The sequence below is a fragment of the Lampetra planeri genome, chromosome 42, assembly GCF_965212315.1.
Source record: "Lampetra planeri chromosome 42, kcLamPlan1.2.h2, whole genome shotgun sequence".
NCBI classification, from domain to species: domain Eukaryota; kingdom Metazoa; phylum Chordata; class Hyperoartia; order Petromyzontiformes; family Petromyzontidae; genus Lampetra; species Lampetra planeri.
Genome location: NC_136148.1, coordinates 5485688 through 5509813, shown reverse-complemented (window position 1 = coordinate 5509813; position 24126 = coordinate 5485688). Strand labels below are relative to the sequence as shown.

The 24126-nt window shown below is 50.6% G+C and overlaps 1 protein-coding gene across 1 annotated transcript in view; it reads right to left on the bottom strand.

Annotated features, from left to right (window-relative positions):
- Positions 1–23811, bottom strand: part of LOC144732236 (iroquois-class homeodomain protein IRX-6-like) — a 101359-nt gene extending 77548 nt beyond the window's left edge. Inside the window, exon 1 of the mRNA XM_078613635.1 lies at positions 23778–23811. Coding sequence (XP_078469761.1) covers positions 23778–23811 — 34 coding nt within the window. The remainder of the gene's footprint in view (positions 1–23777) is intronic.
- Positions 23812–24126: the final 315 nt, after the last annotated feature.

Sequence of the window (24126 nt, the reverse complement as noted above, 5' to 3'; positions counted from 1 at the left end):
ACCACCGAACGCCACCTGCATTCAAAGTCACCAGGAGCTTCATCACCCTGAGCAAGCCCATCATGGGAATCATTTATTCCGGAACGTGTGGATTTCACGGTGTCGCAGCGCCCACGTAAATTTGATTAATGATGAAAAGAAAGATTTTCTGTAACACGGGTGTGTTTCAGATTGTGCTTGGGATTTTCAAATATTTTTTTTAAATGGGAGGGGGGGGGGGGAACACCACTTTAATCTTCTTAAAATTAAAAGGCGGTGTAATTTAATTGTAGAGGCTTTGCTCTTAGCCACTGGCAAAAGCTAATGGAATAGTGTCGGGTTAGACGCGAATAGTCCCTGCACTGAAATCCATTTAAGAAAGGGGACAGAATATTTTACCAATAGCTTGTGCCTCGCTCACCCCTCACGTTAAATCCTTCTCCATTTAATAACGATAATATAGTTTTTTACGTAATGTATAGATTTTTTTAATATATATACAGGCCCTCAAGACATACAGATAAGCATAGACCGGACACCCATAGACTAACACAGAGTCTATAGACACACCCATGTATTGACTAGCAGGGAGATCCACGTGCTTGCACAGAGACCCATAGAGGCGCACAGAGACCCATACATTTAAACCCACTAGAGATACACAAAGACCCATAGACTCGCAAAGAGACCCACAGATACACCCAGAGATGCTTTGACTCGCACGGAGATCCACGTGCTTGCACAGAGACCCATAGAGGCGCACAGAGACCCATGCATTTAAACCCACTAGAGATACACAGATACCCATAGACTCGCAAAGAGACCCACAGATACACCCATAGATGCATGGACTCGCACGGAGATCCACGTGCTTGCACAGAGACCCATAGAGGCGCACAGAGACCCATACATTTAAACCCACTAGAGATACACAGAGACCCATGGACTCGCAAAGAGACCCACAGATACACCCAGAGATGCATTATTCATTTTATTTATGTATTCATGTGTTAGCAACCTAAAAGTGTTTAAACTATAAAACTATTTCTATTATTAAAGGAAAAGCCCACTGAGCTACGTGGCTCTTTTTCAAAAGCGACCTGGCCACTAATCATAGCCCAACGAAGTGGTGGCTTATCATGTCGAAATGTACAGCGGCTAAAGACTCCTATTCAACGCATGTTTTATACTCGCTTTTAGTTTAATAGTCTAAAGATCAGACCCCAAAAACAACCTCGAGAGCCAACTCAGCATCTCGAGCTCCCTCCGTCAGACGGCCGCTTTCGCCAGCAGTGGCCCGTGCCGGCAATTGCAGTGCTGCCCCTCTAGCCGTTGTACCTTTTGTGACGTCGAATGGTCACGTGAGCTCGCGGCAGTTCCGGGCGTGCAATAAAATGAAGTGATTTTAATTGGCAACTTTATTATTTCAAGTCGATTTTTCTACGGAGGTTTTTTTTCTTCTAATCATCCGGTGTCCGCGTGACGCTGAATGTCACGCGATAGACTACATGTGCAATAAAATGAAGTTATTGTAATTAGCAAAGAATTTGACATTTTTCCAACGCCGTTTGCTCACCTCGCAGTGTTTTTCTTTTTTTCTTTTAAATCACGAAAGGGCGCGACACTCACAATTCGAGCGGAGTTCGTCTTTGATGCCACTTGTTTTTTTATTTTATTTTGGAGTAAAACACGAATGTCGCGCGCGTGCAGCTTTCGTACTTTGTTCTCGTGCTAAACAAACAACAACAACAACAAAAGAATGGGAAAGAAACTGAAAATAATTCGGCCCTCCTTCTTTCACGTCGAGTTTTTTTTTAAAGACAAATCCTTTACACGAAACGCATAAAATATACATGCCTAATACCCTCCCGTGACACGCTTGTCATATATACAGAGGCATTTGCGCCGACGGGTTTTATTTGTAATGCTTTAATGTTGTTGTTTTAAAAAAAACCCGTAAACATTGCAACGGACCAAAGGATACTGGAATCGTGCATTTAAAAACGTGGCCATTTTTGGAAAACCACACCGCAAGCAGTGCACCACCCTGTGTCAGAGATAATTATAATGATGCTGATGATTACAAATTCTTACGAAGCCACGTTAGATAAAGGCATGCTTTTAAAAATCGCGCGCGCGCACACACAACGACGCAAACGGTTTGAACGCCCTGAAAAGTGTGTTGTAACGTATGTCAATTTTAAACGAACGTCCGTTTTGTCATCATCATGAGCAGCCGCAGCCGCCGTGTTCAATCCACTGCTGGATGGATGAAGTTCCTCCCCGAGCCGTGGCCACCACCGCTCACGATCCAGCGACCTGTCGATCCATCCCGCAACTTGCACTCGAGCCGATTCTCCATCAATCGCTCCTCCGTCATTTACGCACGAACGTCCGAATGCACTTGGGGTTTTCCTGCATCCGTTTTTGGTAACTTGGGCTAAAAACCATCAACTCGCTGCACCCGAGTAACATTGTTTTAAAATAAATTACGGCCAGATAGAACCTGGATTTGAACCCAGGGTTCTCAACTGATCTGCTGGTTCAGAGCTCCGACGGCTCGGGGAAGAGGTCACGACCACATCTCCTCGTTCTGAAAGATCCTACGACGAATTCAGAAGATGTCCTGGCTTCGATCTCCAGCCCTGGGGCCACGACTCCTGAATCGCATCCACTGCATCAACCATGGCAGTAGCAGCAGTAGCTGTAGCTGATGCAGTTATACTTGACGATGATGATGATATCGCCTGATGAAGCTAGTTGTAATTACTGGCGAAACGTCGAACTCACATTGCAAATGTCGTGGATTTGCTCTCCAGCACACCGGTGTGCTGTACTAGTGACGAGTTTGCACGTTCTGTTTACAGGACGAACCTTACTAACGCGCCTTTTGCCCGTCCAAGGACGACGGGTGTATTGCAGTACATCTGAAACTTGCAAGCGAAAAGCAGCCCGCGACGTGATATATTCATTGCATCAATGCGTGTACAATTTGTAAGGGCGCGGTGACACAGACCTATTTCATTTTAAGGTTATAATCCCTTGTTCATTATGACGTCCTTTTTGCTTCGATGTCTCAACAGCGTTACGGAGATCACGTGACGTGAGGGTTCTGCCTTTGTAGTGACGGCTGTGAGTTGACGCCGAGAAGGGGGAGAGGCGCCTCGCCCCCCCCCCCCCCCCATGTGGAGTGACGTCAGCCGCTAATTATTATGAATGGGGGGGCTGTTCAATGTGGAGTGACGTCACTTGCGCGTGATTATTAGTGAGGGGGGGGAGTACTCCATATTGAGTGACGTCACCCGCTCATGATTATTAATGAAGAGGGGTGGGGGTGGTGTCCATTTGGAGGACGTCACCTGCTCATGAATATTAATGAGGGGGGTTGGTCGATGTGGAGTGACGTCACGAGCGTTAAGGACAGACATTCCTGGGTGATTAGTGTAGGCATTGGATGTGTCGGTTGGTGGCGGGTTTAACGACGCATTTATATTGACGCGATCTAAGCCAACATTTTTTTTTACCTATATTATGGATGACGCAATCATCTGGCTCGGGCCACCTCCTCAATGGAAAATCACGGCTCGTTTGCTCAGCCAAAATAATCAGAGGACAAATCTCTGGGAATCAAAATGAAACCCATTGACTCGCACAGAAATATTCAGATGCAGAAGCACACGGTCTCACATAGAGACCCACCGAGATCTAAAGACTCAGATAACGAGCCATAGATCGGTACGCAGGAGGCATCATAGGAACGTATTCTTAGGTTGTTTCGGTAAAGTCACGTAGGTAAAACATTAAAATTAATAAAAGTAAAATAAATAAAAAATCACGACGTTTCGGAGGCAACACAAGCTTCCGTCTTCAGGTGGAACCGTCACAGCCACGACAGCTGTGGCTGTGACGGTTCCACCTGAAGACGGAAGCTTGTGTTGCCTCCGAAACGTCGTGATTTTTTTTTATTTTACTTTTATTAATTTTAATGTTTTACCTACGTGACTTTACCGAAAAAAACCTAAGAATATGAATCCTTGCAGTCACGAAAGCTTCAAATCTAGAATCATAGGAACGATTCACCACTCCACTACTCCTGACGCAGTCATCTGACTCATCAACCACATCGGCGTAAATGTACAGACGTCGCTCGACTTCTGAGTAGGTCCGACGTGGGAATCATCTGGACAACAAAGGTTTCGTCTCCCGGACACTGCCAAACAGAGAGAATCGTTTTTAATTAGTACCGCTTCATCGGGCTTCAGGTCGAGTCAACCTAGGTCAACATTGAGGCCCGGTCGGCTAAAAAAAAATGTTTAACTTTCAATTATTTGAAAAAAATAAATGTAAGTAAAAATCCTATTTTTATTCGGCTTGTTGAATCAGATGAGTGGGGGTGAGCTTTGCTTGTACACAAAACACTTCCCTAACCCTGTAGCCAGCGTGGGGGAGAGTGGTGTGGAAGAATAACATAGCACGGCACTTTTGCGTATAATCCACGTAACGTTTACAAACTTTTTTCGAAAGAAGCCGAAAAAGTTCATGGGATTATGTTTTTTTTTCTCTCCAACTCCTTTCACTCGGTACAACAAAAAAAAGAAACCGCTGTTTTTTTTTTTCGTAAAAGTCATCGGGACTTTCTTGACGCTCCACAGTGCGGCTATTGTCTGGAGTCCCAGTGGAAGAGATTAGCATTCTGGGCTAACGTACGGACGGGAGGGAGGGAGCTCCCATCATCCCCGCCGATTCAAAAAAATCAGCGGACAAACCGCAGCAAAAATCAATCAATCATTGACCCCACACCCCCCCCCCCCCCCGAATTCGCTTCCTTGTGCAACGCGCAAGAAGGGGTTTGCAAGTGAGCGAATTAATTAATTGATAGATTGATTGATCGAACTTAATTGACACGCAGCACCACGGAAGCAGGAAGGGAACGGTGACAGAGAACGCTGTGAAATTAATGACAGAATAGGCGGAAGAATGGCGATGGGGGGTGGGGTGGCAGGGGGTGTTGGGGGGGAGAGAGACGCCAGCGAAAGGAAAGCAACACAAACACCACGAACAGCAGTGTTGGTTCCGACACCGTGGAAAAATCCACTCAGTGGCAGTCGCCCCCCACCCCGGCCGCTTTTATCTTCAAATTAAAGGGAGGTGGGTGCGGGAGCTTTGTAATTAATGAACGTTTCCTTTTAATCTTTTAGATTTTTTTTTAGCGAGAGAAAAAGAACCCACGACAACTTCGCCCGCTCAGCGTGGATCGCCACTTTGCGCGCTGCCCAAAAAGCCTCCTCGCAATCGAGCGGCGACGGGACCCTAGCACGCACGCGCGCTCGCTCTCACAAACAAAAGACAAAGATCCCCCCTGTAGCCTTCGACAGGCTGTTGGGGCAAGTGCTGTTAGCGAGTAGCACCCATGAAGGCCGGCAAGACACACCCAGTGGCGATGCTTACAACACCGCGCCAGGTATTCATATGAGGCCGAGTGGACCTAGGGGAGGCCCATGACCGGTTCAGATTATCGTTATTGGTGTTGGCCGTGGGTGAGCTGGAATCGAACTCGGGTGGCCGGGGTTGTAGCTCTACGCGCTAGACGCTACACTACCGCTCACCGCGACTTACACACACACAACGACAAAGATCCCCCGTATAGCCTTAACGGACTCTTGGGGCAAGTGCTCTTTGCGAGCACCTATGAAGGACAACACAAACAAAGACAAAGATCCCCCGTGTAGCCTTCGACAGGTTGTTAGGGCAAGTGCTGTTAGCGAGTAGCACCTCTGAAGGCCGAAACGGCACACGAGTGGAAGGGTGGCCAGCACCGCGCCCGGCCGCCTTTGTCTCCCCCGTGTTTACGCACCACAGCAGGTAACCTCCTAAGGCCGATTCCACCTTGGGGAGGTTCCAGGACGGGTTAAAATCGCCGCCTCTCTAATCTGCCGTGAGCGGGAATCGAACTTGGGGCACGCCGGGTTCGTAGCGCAGCGCGCCAATCGCCACACCACCGCTCCCCGCTCACACGACGCACGCGCAATGACTTTCACATCCTTCGCGACCCCCCCCCCCCCTTCTTCCCCCCCCCCCCGACCGCTCGCCCCGTCTCTCAAGGAACCGCGTTCTCTGCGGCGTCCCCCACAGGAACAACCCGCCAGCAGCACGCCAGCTCGCTGTCGCTCTGTCTCTCTCTCTCGCTCTCTATCCCATCACCGTTCGTTCGCCGCGACCACGACCACCCTCCCCCCCATCACGGCTTCACCCCCCCATCCCACCCCCCCAGTTTGAGTCACCAGCGAGCGTCGCGCCAATGTATCAGCGCGCCGAGACTTCCCACGGCCTCCATTTACTCTGCGCCTACCCCGCCCCCATTACTCATCGCGATTCGCAACTCGGGATCACCGTGGCTCATTCCCCCAACAGGGTTCCCCCTCCCTCTCCTCCCCTCCCTCCCTCCCTCCCTTCCCTTCTCTCTTTTTTCTCCCTCCCTCCCCTCCCTCCTCTCCTCTCCTCTCTCCCTCCTCTCCCTCCCCTCCCTCCCTCTCCTCCCCTCCCTCCCTTCCCTCCTCTCTTTTTTCTCCCTCCCTCCCCTCCCTCCCCTCCTCTCCCTCCCTCCCTCCCTCCCTCCCTCCCCCCTCCCCTCCCTCCCTCCCCTCCCTCCCCTCCCTCCCTCCCCTCCCTCCTCCCCTACCTCCCTCCCCTCCCTCCCCTCCCCTCCCTCCCCTCCCTCTCCTCCCCTCCCTCTAGCGCGCCGCCACTATATTTTAAAACACAGATCTCTCGTTGATGTATCATTTGGTGCTGGTGGTGCTGCTGTTATGTGTAAGTCTCATGTGTGTGTGATACGTGTGTCTGTGTGTGTGTAAGTTGTGTGTGTGTTTGTGTAGTTGGCCACCCAACCCCTCGTGTGCCGTGCCGGCCTTCAAAGGTGCTCGCGAACAGCACTTGCCCCAACAGTCTGTTGAGGCTATACGGGGGATCTTTGTGTGTGTGTAAGTCGCGGTGAGCGGTAGTGTAGCGTCTTGCGCGCACAGCTACGACTCTGGCGACCCGAGTTTGATTCCAGCTCACGCACGGCCAACACCAGTAACGATAATCTGAACCGGTCATTCGCCTCCCCTAGGTCGACTCAGCCTCAAATGAGTACCAGCATCACCACTGGGGATACAAAGGCGGCTGGGCGTGGTGTCGGCCACCCACCTCCTCGTGTGCCTTGCCGGCCTTCATAGGTGCTACTCGCTAACAGCACATGCCCCAACAGTCTGCTCAGGCTATACGGGGGATCTTTGCCTTTGTGTAAGTTGAACTTCTTTCGCACCGTACGCAGTCAACCGTCCGAAATCGGAGGTGCTGCTGCGTTGGCAGTGGTGCACTGTTGCACAGGCAACTGAAGCAAACGCAACGTTGGTCAATAACGCCATGTGGCGATACAAAAACAGAGACAAAAAATCGTGACGTTTCGGGCAAAGGCCCTTCATCAAGGCACGGAGAGGTAGACTGGTCAGAGGTGGAATGGCCAACCTCTCGAGGCGCTACAGAGGAGGAGGACACACACACGTCGACTTACACACACACAGACATCGACCCAAACACATACAAACACATCGACTTACACACACACATATGGACTCACACACAGACATCGAATTTAGACACATACACATAGACTAACACACACATCGACTCACACACACACACACATAGACTTACACACACACACATCGACTCACACACACATATATTATATATACATACTTGTTTAATGTTAAGGTCGCAGTGTTATTGACGAGTGATTTGAGGGTGTTTTGTTTGTTTGTTATTTTTGTGCGTCTATTTCGTTTCCCCGCACAGCGCACGAAATACATTTTCCGCTTCGCACTGTTTGTTTTGCGGGCGGGCACACGCGCGCGCGTGCGTGTGTGCGTATGTGTGTAAGTGTGTGTGAGTGTGTGCGTGTGAGTGTGTGTGTAAGTGTGTGCGTGTGTGTAAGTGTTTGTGAGTGTGTGCGTGTGTGTGCGTGTGTGTGCGTGTGTGCGTGTGTGTGTGTGAGTGAGTGGTGGGGAGTAGTAGTGTAGCGGTTAGCGCGCTGCGCTACGAACCCGGCGACCCAAGTTCGATTCCCGCTCACGGTCAAAACCAGTGACGATTAACTGAACCGGTTCTGAGCCTCCCCTAGGTCGACTCAGCCTCAAATGAGTACCTGGTGCGGTTTGTGGGTCTCTGTGGTTGTGTGTGTGGAGATCTTTGTGGTTGTGTGTGGATCTTTGTGGTTGTGTGTGTGCGTGGATCTTTGTGGTAGTGTGGTTGTGTGTGGATCTTTGTGGTAGTGTGTGTGGATCTTTGTGGTTGTGTGTGTGTGTGTGGATCTTTGTGGTAGTGTGTGTGTGGGGGGGGGATCTTTGTGGTTGTGTGTTGCGCGCCTTAGGACCCGGTGGTTGCTGCTAATTCGTTTTCTGTACATCCCCTTGCGCGAACGGGTTTGTTCTTTTTTTGGACGAAACCGATTTTTTTGGGGGGGTTTGCGTGAACTTTGAAGTCTCGTGAACACGCGGAGCGCGAGATCCACGGCCCGAATCGAAATCTCCATCCCACCCACCCTCCTCCTCCTCCACTCCCCTCCCCTACCTCCCCACCGCGCCCTCCCGACAACGAAATGAGCAGCGCATTAGAAGCGTGAACTGGCCTGGTTCAATCACCCCTATTCACGAAGCGAGTCGAAAGAATTTACATTTATTTTCGGTATATATATATATATAACAAAAAATCAACTCAATCGCAACGGAATCTGACATTTTTCATACATTTTATTCCCATGACCTTCATTTTTTCTCGATTTTTCTCCTCCGTCACATAGCGGTTGATTTGTCAAGCAATACATTTAACCCTGACCCCCCTCCCGCCTCCGCTGGTGACCTTTGAGAGGTCTTTGGACGGTGAGTACAAGTGACCGAATATTTGATGACTTTTTGATTAGTGACATTAGGAGATTTCTGAGAATTCACGGTGACACTTCCAGACGGAAGGAGTCGCCAACGAACTTAAATATTCAATCTAGAATTCTAACTTAAAAAAAATCGCCAATAACGCTGGCGGCCTTAGAACAAAAGTGCTGTAAGATACAAAACGACGTTTTGGTTACTGGCCCTTCTTCGCAGAGAGGTAGTGGCCAGAGGTTGCCTGGCCAACCTCTGTATGGACGATGAGGAAGGCCCACTGCCCAAAACGTCGACTATGTTTTTTATTTCCTTTCAAGGCCGCAGCGTTGTTGACAAATCTGTTAAGAGTTGTTGTTGTTGTTAAATTTTGCTTGTGCACCACTGCCAACGCAGCAGAAACAGTCTCGCCAGATGACGAATATACAACAACAAATGAAACAGGACAATCATCGACTGTAGGTGGGAAAATATATTTGAGAACATAAATAATTATTGAATGAAACTTTGGCCAGGTCGCGGCTCCCAATCACAACACTCACAAGGGTACGAGATTTCAATTCCTAGTTGGTGAGGCTCAATTCAGCCCATCATCCCCTCCATAGTCGATAAAATGACTACCCGCCAAATGGTGTAGGGCGCGGGGAGGGGGGTGATTCGTCGACAGTGGGTTGTCCTATGAGGACGTACTCGCCCTCGTCATAGCAATGAGGAATTGTTTCACAGCTGGCTCTGTAGGGCTGTCACCCGATGAGAAGGGCACCAATGCCTCAATGCTCAATTGAGCCGCAGGACATCGCTCCGGATGTCGTGAATGAAAGTGTGCGTGAGTGATTGAATGAGTGTGTGAGTGAATGAGTGCGTGAGTGCGCGAGTGAGTGAGTGAGTGAGTGAGTGCGCGAGTGAGTGAATGAGTGAATGAATGAGTGCGTGAGTGAGTGAGGGAGTGAATGAGTAAGTGCGTGATTGAGTGAGGGAGTTAATTAGTGAGTGGGCGAGTGAGTGAATGTTGTGAGTGAGTGAATGAGTGAGTGAGTGCGTGAGTGAGTGAGTAAGTGGGCATTGACCTTGTTTAAGTGAAGCGATTAAATATGGACAGAACTCATGAGCCGAGTGGTGGCGCAGCGGTTAGCGGGCTGCGTTATAACGTCGTGAAAGTCCTCCTAACCCGAGTGATCTGCGGCTACGGATAACATCAGTGACGAGTGGAATCACAGCAAGTTCGGCCCTCCCGACCCCGTCACCACCCTCCCCCTGCCACCGCCTCTCCCACCTTCACCAACCCGACAGGTATGGTGTGGTATGGTCAAACAACAACAACAACTCATGCCCGCCATGGCGTGGGGTAGACCCTAATCCATTGCTTCATTAAGAAGCAAGACGCACCTGGGTTTGATTACCATCTTTGTGCGTTCTCCCCCCCCCCCTGATTCTGCACGGACTTCCCTCTGCATTCTCCACACAGCGGCCAACAACATTCCCACTTTTCGATTTAAAGCTTTCGTGACTGCAGGGATTCATCTTCTTGGTTCTTTCGGTGAAGTCACGTTGTGGCCGAAACGTCATGAAAATCATTTTATTATGTTTTATTTTTATTATTTTATTATTTCCCTTTTACGTGACTTTACCGAAAGAACCAAGAAGAAGAAAGGCACGAATGTTATTTTATAATCATGAATAAGCAAAATCTGTCTCTCTCTCTCTCTCCACGTACCACGAATGTAAATGTTTAGACAAACAGTCGATGTGAAAATTACGGCAGTAACATTTCAAAACAGAATTATTGTTTTGGGTTTTTTTTATTGTGTTGCAGGATGAGTGAAAAAAAAATCACGTGATCGATGTTTTGGACGTCAAAAGTCTAATCAGCGGTGTGTGGCCGACTTAAACACGCACGCGCTGTTGTTACTATACCCATGCCGCGGCCAGCCACCCAAAACCAAGATGCACCAGAGGACAAACCACAGAACCATGCAATTGTTCCATTTATCATATCCCCCCCCACACCCCTAAATTAGTAGACTCAAAACATCTTCTTGGTTCTTTCGGTAAAGTCACGTAGAATGGAAATAATAAAATAATAAAAATAAAATCTATCATATTATTTTATTATGTTTTCTTTTGCTTATTTTATTATTCCCATTCTACGTGACTGTACCGAAAGAACCAAGAAGATGAATCCCTGCAGTCACGAAAGCTTTAAATCGAGACTCAAAACATTCGAGAAATGCGAATTATGACGTGACGCGTATCGACCATTCCTTTCCCAACATCTACAAAGTTGCGTTTCGTTGCGAAATTCCGCGTATCGAGTTGCCGCCGTCCGACGAGGGATGAACTTCCGTGGTCCGCACTTGCGCGTCTTTGTCGTGCGTCTTCCCGAGTGTCGATTCACGAAGGAGACGCGGTGTCGCTTTTGGGCCTCTTGGCGTTCGGACGCTGTCGATGGTTTCGCCGGTGTGGGTGATGGGGGGGTTGGGGGGGGAGATGCCAAAGTCAGGAGGAGGACGAGGAGGCGTGATGAGGTTTGGGGCCTCGAATTGAGGTGTTGGTCATGATTTTTTTGTATCGTTACGATGAACGTCGCTTGAGATCGTGTCGCGTCACGAGATATTATCGCCGCGGCAATCGCGTTCAGCTAAACGCCAGAACCCCGGCGGGGGGGGGGGCTTTTAGGCAAAAAGGGATGCACAGTGGGGAGCGAGGGGGGTGCTGGCAAGCGACCGCTCGGGTTTTAGCATCAACAACAACAACAACAAACCAGAGCAAAACGAGACCCTGGGTGTTAAAAGTTTTTGTTTTTGTTTTTATGTTATTCACTTGCGCGTGGCCGCGTGACCTCACGTACGCACGAGTTATGAACGGTCGAACGAAACCGCAATTTCAGACGTGAAAGGTTCCACTCCTCACAGGCGGTGGCGGGCGCGAGAGGAGGTTTTCTTATTTTTACTCTTTTTTTTCTTCTTTTTTTTAAATATTTTAAATGTCATCGAGAAATGAAGACCCTCGACAATGAAACGAGCATCCAACGGTGTCGGCTTAAAGCTCGTTTCTCTTCCCGGCTGCGGTGGGTGGGTTACGGTGGGGGGGGGGGTGGTTGGGGGGGGGGGGGTTGGGGTGGTTGGGGGGGGGGGTTTGGCCAAATGGAGAACCTCAAAGAACACAAGTGCAATAACAATCATCGCCGCGCACGCAAGCGAATTAAAAGGAGGGGGGGGCTTATTTCGGCCGTGGCGATGCGCTGGGAGCTACTTCGACTCGGCCAGAGCCAAGGCGGGGGATAAGCGACAAAAAATCCAGGGGGAGGAGGAGGAGGAGAGGGGCGGTGGTGGGGAAAGAATAAGGACAACGTTTGATTGACAGATCCAAAGGAATTCTCAGATGTGTTCTCACGCACCCAACTGTTTTGGCTGAACGGGACAACTTTTTTTTTCATTCGGGAACGCAAGAAAAATAAAAGTACCCGGCACCCCCTCGTCCCGCACCCACCCCCCCCCCTTCTTTCCCCGAAACCTCGCACGCTCACACCCCCATCACCCTCGCAGCGCCCACCCCCCTTCACACCCACCCCCCACCCATCACCCTGTCATCCGTCTACCGTCTAAAGTTCCAATTGTTGGCGCAATCGCTACTTAATGCACTACACTGGTTTTACAAACCCCCGCTCCCCCGCCACCACCACCAACATCACGACCTACCCGCAAAACAGACAAAGATCCCCCGCGTAGCCTACACAGAGTAGTGGAGCAAGTGCTGTTGTTAGCGAGCCGGCACGTCGTGGTTCATTGGGGCACATCCTTCAATTGACCGTGGCGGAGACCAGGGACGTGTTCCGATATCGCTCGACTTACTTTAAACGCGAAGCCTTGGTCGGGAATCGAACTCAGGTGGCCGCGTCCACGGGAGCACTGTGCTAACCGCTGCGCCACCGCTCCGCCAATTTCCAGCACCACGTCCGTCCACCTTTGTCTGCCCAGGGGAGAGGGGGCTCGGAGTGAATAATTTACACGCCGAGCAAGTGTCGAATAATCTGGTAAACTATTAATATATTTTTCCATAATTAAAATCAGAGCTACCTCTGAGGTTCGATTCGAACGGCCTCGAGTCCACACAAGTAGGAGCAGCACTTTCCACCAGATATTCATTTACGGCCGAGTCGACCTAGGGGGTGACCGGTTTTTTCCCCACATAGCCTTAACAGACTGTTGGGGCAAGTGCTGTTAACGAGCACCTATGAAGGGTGGCACGGCACACGAGGGGGTGGGTGGCCACCACGACGCCCGGCCGCCTTGGTCTCCCCAGCGGCGATGCTTACACACCGCACCAGGTACTCATTTGAGGTTGAGTCGACCTAGCGGAAGCCCCGGACCGGTTCAGATAATCGTGGTGTTGGCCGCGAGCGGGAATCGAACTCGGGTGGCCGAGGTCTGTAGTCCAGTGTGCTAACCACTGCGCCACTACCCCCCCCCCCCAACGCACACACGCACGGACACGCAATCTCTTCTCACCCCTCCACTCCCCATAGCCCACCCCTCGATCCCCCATTGCCCCATTCAGTGGCACTGTTTGGCCAAACCTGGGTCTCAAGGGCAAGAAAGAGGGGGGTAGACGGGGCGGCGGGGGGGGGTCACCGTTTCTAACTCTACCCCCCGAATCCCCCCCCCCCGCCCCCCTCCCCACCCCCCCCCGACCATCATACTTCAAAATTCTACGCACACCAAACTCCTGCCCTGCCCATTAAATAATGAGGAGCGCCTTGTCCTCCTGAATATATTACCAGAGAGATGTGTGCAGTGGCAGTCGGGTGTTTGCGAGTGCACGTGTGTGTGTGGTGTGTGTGTGGTGTGTGTGTGGAATGTGTGTGTGGGTGTGTGTGTGGGGGGGGTGTGTGGGGTGTATGTGTGGTGTGTGTGTGGCGTGTGTGGGATGTGGGTGGGGGTGTGTGTGGTGTGCGTGTGTAGTGTGTATGGGGGTGTATGCGGTGTACTTGCGTGGAGTGTGCGTGTTGGGGTGTTCGTGGGGAGCGGTGATGTAGCGGTTAGCGCGACGCTGCTTTACGAACCTGGCGACCCGGGTTCGATTCCCGCTCACAGCCAACACTGATGACGATTATCTGAACCGGTCGTGGCCCTCCTCTAGGTCGACTCAGCCTCAAGTTAGTACCTAGTGCAATGTGTAAACATCGTCACTGGGGAGACAAAGGCGGTCGGGCGTGGTGTTGGCCACCCACCCCCTCGTGTGTCGTGCCGGCCTTCATAGGTGCTGGCTAACAGCACTTGCCCCAATCGTCTCTTAAGTGCCCTATGGGGGATCTTTGTCTCTGTTTTTTGTGGTGTGTGTGTGTTGGGGGGGGGAGCGGTGGCGCAATGGTGAGCGCGCTGCGCTACGAACCCGGGCGCCAGAGTTCGATTCTCGCTCACGCTCCTTGACCGCCCAGAAGACCTTAACAACGTTTCCCGATTGGGAACCGCGATACGAGGACGATCCAGGGGAGGTGGGGGGGGGGAGAGGGGGAGAGTCTTGAGACTCACGCGAGACGCATATCAACAACAACAATAATGAGGTATTGGTCCAACGATTCATGATACACAACACATGGACACACGGATAATTGAACCAACGGCGGTTGCAGTGACTTTGCTCGGTTGGGCATCGGTCCCGTCCAGTATTTCACGAGCCTAGAGCGCGATTCCGATTAATAAACACAAATCCACCAAATCGTTCAACGAGTAACAAAATTAATGAGTGAGCGGACCAAAAAAACGCTTCATAATAAAGGTTTTTGGGTGAGATCGCGTAAGTATAAATGTGTCGTAACCCTCCACCACCCGACACAGCCAATCAGTAAGGGATTTGTCACGTAAACTAAACTTCCAAATAGTTACTACTTCAACCCACCGGTGTGTTGGAGAGTGAATCCACAACATTTGCAATCTGAATTACCAGCGAAACGTCGTACTACTCAGATTATTAATGTTGTGGATTTACTCTCCAACACACCGGTGGGCTGAAGTAATCACTATTTGGCGTGTTGTTTACGTGACAAATCCCTTACTGACTGGCTGTGTCGGGTGGTGGAGGGTTTTGACGCATTTATACCAACGCGATGTAATATTGGTCGCGAAAGCCTACTACGTGTCAAACCAAAAAAAAACGCTTCCTTGCCGTATTGCCCCATCGGTGTCAAAAATACGTTTTTGTTTTTCATTGACAACATCCCATTATCGTTACACATTCCGTGAGTCGTCCGTTCGCGAACAATTTTAGCAGCATCGGGTCAATGCAAAAGCAAACAATGCCACCGGCTTCGAGACAGGCAGCGTCCACATCAAGCAGACTCGGGCTTGGCTTGAGCCGTACGACAACGGCGGCGACGGCGCTGTCTCTGCTTGCTTATAATTCTCAACAACGATGATTTCACCCCCCCCCCCCCATTGGTTTGTGTTCACACCGTCAAGCGGTCACGAACGTCCAACGACTCTGCATCGCTGGACCCACGTGGCCGTCAGCTGGTGGCTGACACCTTGAACTACCCATAAGAGGGTTTTTTTTTGGGGTTAGATCGTGTAAATATATAAATGTGGTGTCGTTAAGCCCGCCACCACCCTACACGGCCAATTAATAATGTTGTGTGTCACTAAACAGAGCGTGCCAATTCGTTACTTTCACTTGATACAGATGTAGTGGTGATACGCGCTGGGTGTATACGTCGTGTGCCAGCGCGTATGTACGGGTGTGTGTGTGGTGACGCGCGCTGACGGGGAGGAGCAGGCGTCAGTGCGCGGGTGGGGGTAGTGCTGCTGATTGGCTGTGTGCCGGTGACGCGCTGAGAGGGAGTGATCGGGTGGCAGCGCGGTGTGATTGGTCGGGGAGTGGAAACACGCGCTGGGCGGAAACGGATCGTAGAGATAGCGCGTGGTGATTGGGTAACTGAGGAGCGGTGCCGACGTTGAGGTCCGCATCCGCTCCGTCTCCCGGGAAGAAGAGATATATAAGGTGATGCACAGAGGAGTAGGGAGGCAGAAGTGGAACCATCTAAGAATGAAGACGAAGGTGCAGAGATAGAGCCCGGAGAGGAGAGTAATGGAGAGTAGAGCTGAGTAATGTATAGTGTGTAGCCAGAGAGAGAGAACGGTCTACACGAGCTGAGTAATGTATAGTGTGTAGCCAGAGAGAGAGAACGGTCTACACGAGCTGAGTAATGTATAGTGTGTAGCCAGAGAGAGAGAACGGTCTACACGAGCTGAGTAATGTATAGTGTGTAGCCAGAGAGAGAGAAAGGTCTACACGAGCCGAGTATGCATACGGTGTAGCCAGAGAGAGAGAAAGGTCTACACGAGCCGAGTATGCATACGGTGTAGCCAGAGAGAGATGCAAAGTCTACACGAGGCGAGTGGAGAGTGTAGCAGAGGCGCAGAGTCTACACGAGACGAGAGAAGAGTGTAGCCGAGGCGCGGAGTCTACACGAGGCACAGAGAGCCAGCAGCACAGAATCTAAGAGAGTCAAGAGAAGCGTAGGGCGGAGAGAAGAGGTCACGAGTTGTACCGTTGTATGGTGACCGCATTGTGAAGAAGAGAGGCCACGCGTTGTATCGTTACAAGTCAAGATTTAATAAAAGAAGTGTGTTCCCGTCAAGGAGTTTCCTGCCGTCATTTTCCAATACTTCATCTGGCGTCAGAAGTGAAACGGGCTTCCAAGCATGGAGACAAGGAAGACCCGTAGGACCCACGGGATTGACCGCGAGGAAAACCTGGACGACTCGGGGCCGCTGGTGGCGGGGGGTGAGGAGGAGGACTTGCCCACGCTACAGGATCCGTCGACGGCGCCGGCCGAGCGACCGGGGACCGACGCCGGGCTTCGTGAGGCGCACTCCCGACTGGCGGAGCTGCTGCTCGCCACCGCGTCCATCTTGGCGGAGATCAGCTCGTCGGGAGGAGCGGGGACGGTGGGGGACATTTTACAAGGTCGCCCCGCAGATTCCCGCCAAAACGAATGGGGGATTCCCGCCATTGCGCCTGGGCCTACTTTTGGCGGGAACGGCGAGCGCCACGTGGTGGTGGGTTCCCAAGCGCGCGCATCGACGTCATCAGCGCGCGAGGGGGTCCGCCATTTTACGTCTGCTGCTGGAGCCGCCATCTTACACACCGACGGAGAGACGGAGAGGAACCACGAGGCGGATGACTTCATTTTTCAGCAGCGCCTGCCCACGTTGTCAGCCTTCAAGGCGGAAGGCGGAGACTGGGGCCAATTTCAGCGGAGGTTTTTGGCGCATCAAGAGATGTCAGCGTGGTCCGATGCTACGGCGCTGCGGGCGTTGCCCGCCATGCTGGACGACGATGCGCTCGCGGCCTTCAGGGCTGCACGGAAGTCGGACCGCTCCACGCTGAAGGATGCGCTGGGTTTGTTGGCCAGGGTCTACGGACCTCCCTCGGCGTGCCGCCATCATTTCTACGCAAGACGGAAAGCGGCCACGGAGACCGCGCTGGCCTATCGCACGGCGTTGCTGGCTCTTGCTGATGCTGCGTTCCCTCGGATGGACGAGGAGGGCCAAGACGCGATGGTTTTGGAGCAGCTGCTTAAGTTGGCGCAGGACCTGGGGGTCCCTATCAACACAGCTGACGAGATTGATATTTCTTCTTTGAGAGTCGCCACGAGTATTCAAGCGCACGAGGCCCTACAACGGAAACAAGGCGTTGGTTGCAACGCTGCTGTCGTCGCAGCCCCGGGTTTGGTGGTCGCCGAACCCCAAGTCGTCAGCCCACGAGAGGAGGCGTTCGCCACGGGACGACCAGGGGACTGGAGGCCGGGGGCCCGGTCGCCTCTGCGATCGGGCCGAAAGTCGGAGCAACCAAGATCTACTCCGACCCTCGTCACGTGCTATAACTGCGGCCTCCGGGGCCACGTGGCGTCCGGGTGCCGCGCTCCGCGGCAGCGCGCCATGGGAGCTCGGCTGGACGACGACCGAGAGCCCAAGTCATCTCTACAATCCCCGGCAAGTCGCGGCACCTCACACGCTCGGCCTGTTTATTCGGCACACAGCAGCACAGAATCTAAGAGAGTCAAGAGAAGCGTAGGGCGGAGAGAAGAGGTCACGAGTTGTACCGTTGTATGGTGACCGCATTGTGAAGAAGAGAGGCCACGCGTTGTATCGTTACAAGTCAAGATTTAATAAAAGAAGTGTGTTCCCGTCAAGGAGTTTCCTGCCGTCATTTTCCAATACTTCACAGCTATCGTGCTGTGACGGTTCCACCTGAAGACGGAAGCTTGTGTTGCCTCCGAAACGTCGTGATTTTTATTTTATTTTACTTTTATTAATTTAAATTTTTACCTACGTGACTTTACCGAAAAAACAACAACAACCGCCATTCGCCACTAAGTGGCGGTGACGTCACCACGACGCTTGTGCCAGGCCATGTGCACCTTGAGGCCACGTGAAGTGTCGAAAGCACGAAGCCACACACGCACGCACGCACGCGTCCAGCACAGCATCACGACGTCGGCCCCAACGTCTTCACCGGAGCAGGACAATCGAAACGTCTCCAGCATCGTCGTCTTTCCCATCACGTGTTCGTTGGCACATCCCCTTGGCTTATTAAAATAGAGCCTACTTAGTAGAATTAAACACATTTTTTTACTTTTAATTCGCTTTCTTAGGTACACGCAATTACTGCGCAGTCGCCCTGTATGTATGCATTTACAAATGCACAGATCCCCCGTATAGCCTCACGAGACTCGTTGGGCAAGTGCTGTTAGCGAGTAGCAGCACCTATGAAGACCGGCGAGGCACACAACGGGGGGGGGGGGGGGGTTGGTGGCCAGCACCACGCCCGGCCGCCTTTGTCTCTCCCTGGCGGCGATGTTTACTGCACACCGTGACAGGTACTCATTTTCGGCTGAGTTGACCCCATAAGTGAAAATAGAGGGGGGGGGTGTAGGGGTGGGGGTGGAGGGTTGGAGGGTGGGGGTAGGGATGGGGGTGAGGGGCTGGGGTGGAGGGTGAGGGGTGAGGGGTGGGGGTGGGGGTGGAGGGGTGGGGCGAGGGTTGGAGGGTGGAGGGGTGCTGCGAGGGGTGGGGGTGGAGGGTTGGAGGGTGGGGGTTGAGGGGTGGGGGGTAGAGATGGGGGTGAGGGGCGGGGGTTGGGGGTGGGGGTGAGGGGTGAGGGGTGGAGGTGGCGGGTGGGGGGTTGAGGGGTGGGAGGAGGGGGTGGGGGGTTGAGGGTGGGGGCTAAAGAAATGTGTGACCGTTAAGTAGCTCGGCCGAGGCCCAAGCGCCTATAACATTTGTCGTCAAGGTCACTTATTGACGTTTTTTTTTATGAGCAATGCATGAGCCCCCTTCAATGACGCCGCTAAACAAGGCGCACTACAAGAAGCGGCAACACGCGGTCGTTGTTGTAATTGGTCCGCGTGACGCTTGTAGGTAGTTTGGGAATTTAAATACGTATGCGTTTTAAATTAACGTAATAAGGAAAACAACCACTTGCTCGCTCGCTCGCTCACCTCTAGATGAATTCATACTTTCTCCTCCACACCAATAGGCCACACGAGACAACATGGTTGGTCGGTAGCATCAATGGGTGATGTCCACCGAGAGTAGAAATCTTGGCGTACGTAACGTCCGTTGTATTACATATATATACGGCCACACACACATACGCTTTGGCTGTTTCAAGATGTTTCAAATGACATCGGGGGTTTGTTTTCAAACAACGTTGTCTACAAAGACTAAGTTCAAACTTCCATGATTAAAGCGTATTCGGTTTAACCAAGAGATCAGCAAAAACATACAAAAGCAAAGGACAGCGATGAAACAAACATAGATGAATACACCACAACACCCCCCTCTTTAACGACCTTTTTCTCATAAAAGCTACGACAAATCCATTGCTATCCTACGTATTCGTAATCTCGACATGGACGGCGTGCGGAAAATCGTCGGTAGCAATTGCCACCCCAAGGGGTACCAATACATATATTTTCGGGCCAATAACCCAAGGCCTACACGTGGTACCGAGGTCACCTGCCGAAGCAGCCCAGGTTCATGGAAGGGCTGCAAAATGTAAATGCCCCCCCCCCTACTCCCGCGTGCATGTAGCGGCCTCTCATTATAGCCATAACGCCGGTGAAATTGCATGTACAAACGAGCACTTAACGGCAGCATGACCAGCCCATTAAAAAATTCCGAATGTATTTTTGTGTTTTTATTGCCGTTTCTTAAGCGTCGCCTCTCGCCTGCCGGTGCCACTTGGGGGAGGGTGGGAGGTTACCTTGTTAACCTCTGGTTGTCACGCGCGTGTAAATGCACACGCGAGTGCGATTAATAACAAACAAACAAAAAAAGTTAAGTTTGCATTACGCGCTAACCGATTGAAACGCAAGCCGGCGAACCCGTTCGCCGTGACCCCGCGCGATGCTTGTTCGCGCCCTGGACTTGGGATGTCAAGCGGCGTGTGTGCGAGCAGGGCAATTGCAGGGCTGCACCTTTGCTCGCTCGACTGGCCAATGACGACACGTGTGCCGCATGGCGACCTGGGCCACCGTGCCGATTGTGCCCTTTGTGCCCTTTGCGCCAACGTGTGCAGCCCGTTCTCCTGCGACGCGGTAGTCGCCTCGCTACTGAAAATTGCGTTATACTATGAGACATCTCCTTTACCAGTGGCAAAATATAGTAGTAGGTTTTTACCCTTTAAACTGGTACAAAACTGACACCTTTATGGAAGACATCATGTTTGCAATAACCACGACACAAGTAGTCAAAATGCAAACAAAAAGAAACAACTCTGATGATGATAATGATATGCACTGTCCTTGAAGTTGATTGGTCCACACCCGAGACAGCTTTCCTTAGAGCCTAGTCTCCATTGGTGTTGGACCAGATGACACCAAAAGGCGTACAACTCAAAAACAGCGCACTATCAGAGTATTGAGAGCTCGGGGTAAGCATTTACACTATGAGACATCTCCTTTACCAGTGGCAAAATATAGTAGTAGGTTTTTACCCTCAACTTCAAGGACAGTGCATATTATTATCATTATCAGAGTTGTTTCTTTTTGTTTGCATTTTGACTGCTTGTGTTGTGGTTATTGCAAACATGATGCCTTGTATAAAGGTGTCAGTTTTGTACCAGTTTAAAGGGTAAAACCCTACTACTATATAATTGCGTTATAATCAATATGAAATGACATCGGCTAAAGCACAGTCCGGCGATGGCACCGTGAGATGCGCACGCAGGCCGAACAAAGACCGAGGTGCGTGGGTAGCATCCAGAAGCATCCAGCAGCATCCCACTACCTAGTGCGACGATGCTACGCCAAGGCAGCCGGTACCACCCGCTTATTCCTACTCCATTCGCTCACTCGCGTAATATCCAATTCGCATCCTAATTACATTTTTTAAAATGTGTTCCCTAATACACACCGCGTTACAGCCACTTCACGTGATGAAAACGACACGCCGCGTTACAGGAGAACAGACTGCGAAACCGGCAATCCACTGGAATAGGTTTCTGGACTTTTCTGAATGGACGGCTGCGCTGGTTTCAGAATGAACCGCTGATTAAAATGATGCACTACCAAAAAAGGAAGGTCGCGTGCAACTGATGGGCTGTGTCAAGAGCTTTGGTTTGTTTTTGTTATATAGAGCAGTGGTTCTCAGGGTGTTGTCCCCCGGTGACCACCAGTGAGCGGCCCGCAATGCTCATCCACGTGGTTCCACAAGGGCTGTGATGCAAACGGTCACTCACTCTAATAACATGGGACCTTTCTTGCCAGTGTCAAAGTATGCTAATCAAACAGGAGGTTTTAAGATGTTCTAACACCAAATAGAAACCTTTTTGCAATGAATCATGACGAAGACAACGGCTTTGACCTTTGCCTCAGAAAGCTTAGAGAAGAAGTGTTGAAGGTACTTGAAGGCTGCCAAATCCTTATCTACAGCTCTGACAAATTGTTTCATAAGGCCCAATTTGATGTGCAGTGGTGGCATCAGCACCTTCCGGGGGTCCACCAGTGGCTCCCACTTGACGTTGTTCCTCCCCACAGAGAACTCGGTCCGCTGTGGCCAGTCCCGCCTGTGGTAGTGCGCCTTGGTGTCCCTGCTGTCCCAAAGGTAAAGATAGCAGAAAAACTTGGGAAAACCGCCTTGGAGACGCATCAGGAATGCCACCATTTTGAAATCTCCGATGACCTGCCAGCCGTACTCATCATACTTCGAGGCGTCCATCAAGGTCTTGATGCTGTTGTAATCCTCTTTGAGGTGCACCGAGTGAGCCAGGGGAAGAGACGGGTTCTTGTTACCATTATAGAGCAGCACGGCTTTGAGGCTACTGGATGAGTTGTCAAAGAAGAATTCTGGTTAGAGGCGATTCCGATTTCCTTGAACAGACTGGTCACATTGTGGCAGAAGCAGAGCCCATCTTGACGGGTGAAGAAGCTATACAAAGGTTGGTGACGCTTCCTCTGATCTGCGACTTGGACACTTTTATCCAACAAGTTCCACTGCTTGAGCCTAAACGTCAAAAGCTCGGCACTGGACTTGGTGAGACCAAGATTTCTGATCAAGTCGTTGAGGTATATTTGGTTGGGGTAGTATGGGTTTCTCTCCTCAGCTCCACCTCTTAAATTGTCATCTGGATCTACGACGTCTTCCTCGCTCTCTGACTTGCTGCTCTCTTCTAAAGACGGCTGCTCTCTCTCCGGAGGAGTGGGTACGGGGAGCTCATGGCAGAGTGGCACCGGGGCGATGAAGGATGGTCCGAAACGTGATTGCAGGGGCATTCTTGCCAGTCCGACGTTTGGAAGGGTCCACCATGCAGAAGTAATAGTTTCTTGAGTGGTCAATGGGTTCCCGCCAAATTATTGGGATAGCGAACTTCATGGCTCTCTATTCCCCTCTGTTCCATCCTACAAAAATGCATTAATTTCACCCATGACTAATGTGTAAGAAGATTCTCACAACATTTTTTATATATGATGTCTTTTTTCAATAACATTGAAAATTGTAAAACATTTTTAAATGATAAACTTTTACAATTTTTAAAACTTTAACAAATTTTATAACATAATATTCCGAGCAACAATTGTCCATCTTACCTTCCAGAGTTATTTTGCATTGCTCGCAGATGAAATGAGGTGCCCAAGGTTTGTCTTGATCCCCGACAGGCATGCCGAAATATGCCTTGTAGGCCTCACACATCTTAGCAGATGCTTCCACAGAGTACTTTTTCGCTTCTTTTTTTATAAATTGGCCGCAGACATAGCAAAATGCGTCTGCTGGATGCTAGCAGCCTCTCGATGCCATCTCAGAAAAATGCAGAGATGTATCCATTTAGGCAGCTGGAATTAACCTGAACTGGTGGGCTTAAAGCCCCTGTATTTATACTACTATTTATATTACTGGAAAGTTCTAGAATGTTCTAGAAGTTACTCCAAGTTTGCTCAGCACTGAATCTATCTGGAATGTTCTGGAAAATGTGTACATTTCTAAATATTACTGTCCTGGTCACAAAATCATCGTTTGCGGGGAATAATAACCATTTTCTGTTCTTTTGAGGCATGAGCAAATAGAAAATAACACTTACTACCCAGGAACAAAAAAAAATTACACGGTGTAATATATTGTCTTTGAAACTGATTGGTCTACAGCAGAGACAGCGTCAACTTTTTTTAGGGCCTAATCTCACCAACAATGTTAGACCAGAGAACGGCAAAAGGCGAACAGTCCAGTCACCCACTCTCACCGTCTTCCGCTCCTCCTTTAAAGATCTTTACAAACCTTTAATGACCTTTAAAGACCCTCCTTTAAAGACCCATCCAATGTCACTCGCCTACCCTTCCTTATCTACCCCTTCCCCCCGCGTCAACACCGATACCCTCACCATCTCCATCGTCATCCTCCACCGACTCATTCATCTCGTCATCTTCACCGTTTCTTCTCACGCATCATCATCAGCATCCTCACCATCATCCCCATATTGGCAACATTCACTGCGCCATTCAATTTCGCCGCATGCCCCCACAGTATGTGTTTTGTGCCATCGTTAATTCACTGGGCAGCGCTTTGGTTAAAGTGCCTTACAAATATAATTCAGTAAGTAAATAATGACAACATTTTTGTCGTGCGTGAATATTTTAGTTACGATAATTAATGTTAAAATTACGTTATGTAAACGAACCCGGATTAAACTACCCTAACCCTAAGATCTCAATGCCACCCATTAAAAAAAT